The sequence below is a fragment of the Dendrobium catenatum genome, unplaced genomic scaffold (assembly GCF_001605985.2).
Source record: "Dendrobium catenatum unplaced genomic scaffold, ASM160598v2 fragScaff_scaffold_645, whole genome shotgun sequence".
NCBI lineage: Eukaryota > Viridiplantae > Streptophyta > Magnoliopsida > Asparagales > Orchidaceae > Dendrobium > Dendrobium catenatum.
Window position 1 is genome coordinate 242,835 of NW_021319107.1, and position 3,268 is coordinate 246,102.

Consider the following 3,268-nt stretch of genomic DNA (forward strand, 5'->3'; position numbering starts at 1 on the left):
ATAAGCTACTATAAGCCTGTGTAAATTAGTTAGAGTTGGCTAATTGTGAAGTTAATGAGCTAAATTATTATTAAAATTTTCAGCTTTGGTACTGAAGAAAAAATATTATATTGCATAAATCAAAACTACAAAATTTTCAAGATTATGTTATGCATGATATATATATATATATATATATGACGTATAGTCAAACTTAAAAAGAAAAGAGTACTGTGTTATTTGACTTCATAAAGTTACAAATGTTTTTTCATTCATACGCTCTACTCTTAATAAGTACCAAAAATTCATGGCATCTAAAGTTCTTAGACTCATGCTTTATTTGGGACGGCTTTTTTACTACTTTTAAAAGCAACTTTTTAGTATAAAATTTTTATTTTTGATACTAAAAAGTTAATTTAAGAAGTAGTAAGAAAGCCGTCCCAAGCGAACCCTCAGGCTTGGTCTGGGACAATTTTTTTGCTTTTTAACTTCTTAAAGTAACTTTTGAACAAAAAAATGATTTTCTAAGAAATAGCAAGAAAATTGTCCCAAATAAACCCTCAAAATCATGAAAGCACATGCTTATGAAGATTACAAGTTCGAATTCTTGAGAAACTTTATTATAAATGCCATTCTTTTTCACGCAATCAAGGAAATCAGCTTAAAATATTTCCTTTCGATTATCACCCAACTAAACTAATTAATGTTCAAGCTTGATAATAAACAAGATGTGTAACATTCAAGACATTAGGCTTAAAAATGGCTCAAATGTTTGTGTAAGAAGGGGAATTGTCCAGATGATTCAAAACAAGTCCTCGGCAAAGGGAAAAATTATTCTGTGCGGACACCATGTGGCGTTTGGAGGACAATCAGAATGCACCACTTCATATTTTTGTTCGGTACCTATGCTTGGTATCGGATGACGCGACGCATTCTAGTTGATCTATGAACTGTCCGGCATCCGCACAGAATAATTTCTTCAGCAAAGGATATAAGAATTCAAAAAGTATCAGTAAGGTTCACCATCTGAAAATGGAAATTGATAGCCAAAAAACCCAGTTGCTTCTATCGAGCTTCAAAATATTATCACAAAGTGGTGGTATAATGATGGGTTCACTCAAATGTGGAGGGTGAAAAACAGTAAAAGAGAATGATGACAAGGCATTCAGATGGGGAAAGTTAAAAATAAATAAAATAACAAACATTCATTTCATTCATCACATTCTGATATCCTCTCCCCAACTGTGAAAAAAGGCTTTGCAGTAAGCTAGCTATAATTCCTAAACACTTTCTGAAGCATCTCCGTGGGATTCACCATCCTTTTTCCCATCAGCAGCAGCAAGTTTCTCAGCTTCCAGCCTCTGTTCCAATGCTCTTGCCCCTCGTTCTCTGCCAAAGGCCACAGAGGAGGACATAATTTATTGCATTATTCACCCACAATACAGTTTGAAAGAAAATTTGGTTTCAGCGAGAACAAGGTGCTAAACATAACAAGCTAAATTAAAAAATACCTAAGTTTCCATATATGATTTTGGCTAATTTTTTGGGGAAGAATTTTCATCTGCTAACTTTTTTTTTTTGGGAACGAGGTATCCACCTGCTATCACCCAGAAAGGACGCTTGGCGGCGTGACTAATTCTCAGCTGACCAAAAAGAGGCACTCACCCTAGAAACCTTCTGACCCACACTTGATTGGGCCCCACTTAAGAGGTGTTGCCGCTCGAGGGGAATCGAGCAAGGATTGGGGGTTCCCAACCATACTCGCCCACCAACCAAGCTAAGCAACGGTGGGTGACGACGACTCCTTTTTATTATATTTTTGGTTCTCGTGGCTCCCCTGGTTCACGTGGTTCAGTTTCCTATTTTTCCAGCTGTTTTTTGTTTCAATTTGGCAGCAGATTAATGGGAAAAAGTAGCATTTCTGGTTTGTTGGGCAGATCCAGAAGCTCAATGTGGCTGATTTGGGTTCAGCTTTAGGACTTTAGCTTAAGTGGCTCTTGTATGATATTTGGAGTCTGAAAGAAAAAAAGTTTATTTTAAATTGTTATATTTTCAGAACATTTCATATTTTTGTCCGACCACCTGCCCCCACCACCATAGGTGCTCTTAGTTTCCAAGCCGGATTATGACAACCATAAGTCTTCTTTTAGGTGAATTCTTCCCCTTTCTTCATTTCTCTTTTTCTTATTGTCTTCCTTCTAGGTGAATTCTTCCCCTTTCTTTCTTTCATTTCTTCTTAATCTTCTAACCAGTTTAATTGGTAAAATTTGCTAAAATCTAGTTTAATTTATTTTACATGAAATTTCAATCATCTGCCTAACCTTTATAATATCTAAATTTATATTTATTTTCTAATAGACAGTCATGAATCATTCATCTGAATTCGATTTTAATTAAGATTTTATCATATTTTTTTGTTTTCATCGAACATGGTAAATAGTTATTTTATGATTAATAGCCTGGATGCTATAAAAATTGCAGGCTCGTTAAATTGTTTGAATATAAATTTACATTACATGTTAAATCAATTATGTAACACTGCCATTGTCAAGTCCCAAGTCCTAGATGAGAAAAGTGGAGGGTTGCATTAGGTAATCGATAGCCAGCGTAAAATTTGTCGAACAATAATGACATGAATCCTTTAAGAAATTGTGTTAATGCTAGGGCGTCCCCTGGAAGCGACGCGCTGTATGGCCTGAATACAGTGACAAGTGTGCAAGGGCCGCTGCACCGGCGCCCGGGTGCAGTGTTAAATAGGCAAGGGTTCCCACATCAAGGACGGATGTGGGCAAAGAAGCTAGTCCATGAAACTAAAATTAGGATAGGAACTTGGAATATAGGTTCCCTTACAGGAAAATTAATGGAATTAATAGATATTATGATTCATAGGAAGTTAAATATTTTGTGCATTCAGGAAACTAAATGGGTTGAAGATAAGGCTAAGGAAATTGATAGTTTAGGATTTAAACTTTGGTATTCGGGTAGAAGTCGTACTAGAAATGGTGTAGGTGTTATTATAGATAAGAGTTTAAAGGATAATGTTATAAAAATTAATAGGATTGGAGATAGAATTATAGCTTTAAAGATTGTTGTTGAGGATAAGATTGTTAATATTATAAGTGCTTATGCTCCTCAAGTAGGTTTGGATATGAGTTCTAAATTAAATTTTTGGAATGACTTAGAAGAATTAATACAAAATATACCTCTTGAAGAAAGAGTTTTTATTGGAGGAGATTTAAATGAACATGTTGGTAGAGAGGTAGATGATTTTAAAAGCATTCATGATGGC

General features: G+C 35.0%; 1 protein-coding gene across 1 annotated transcript in view; it reads right to left on the reverse strand.

Annotated features, from left to right (window-relative positions):
* Positions 1-1,018: 1,018 nt before the first annotated feature.
* The window catches only part of LOC110098744 (rhomboid-like protein 19), a gene marked incomplete at its 5' end in the record, with an annotated part of 11,233 nt that continues 8,983 nt past the window's right edge, over positions 1,019-3,268 (reverse strand). The window contains 1 exon segment of the mRNA XM_020825658.1: positions 1,019-1,368. Coding sequence (XP_020681317.1) covers positions 1,260-1,368 — 109 coding nt within the window.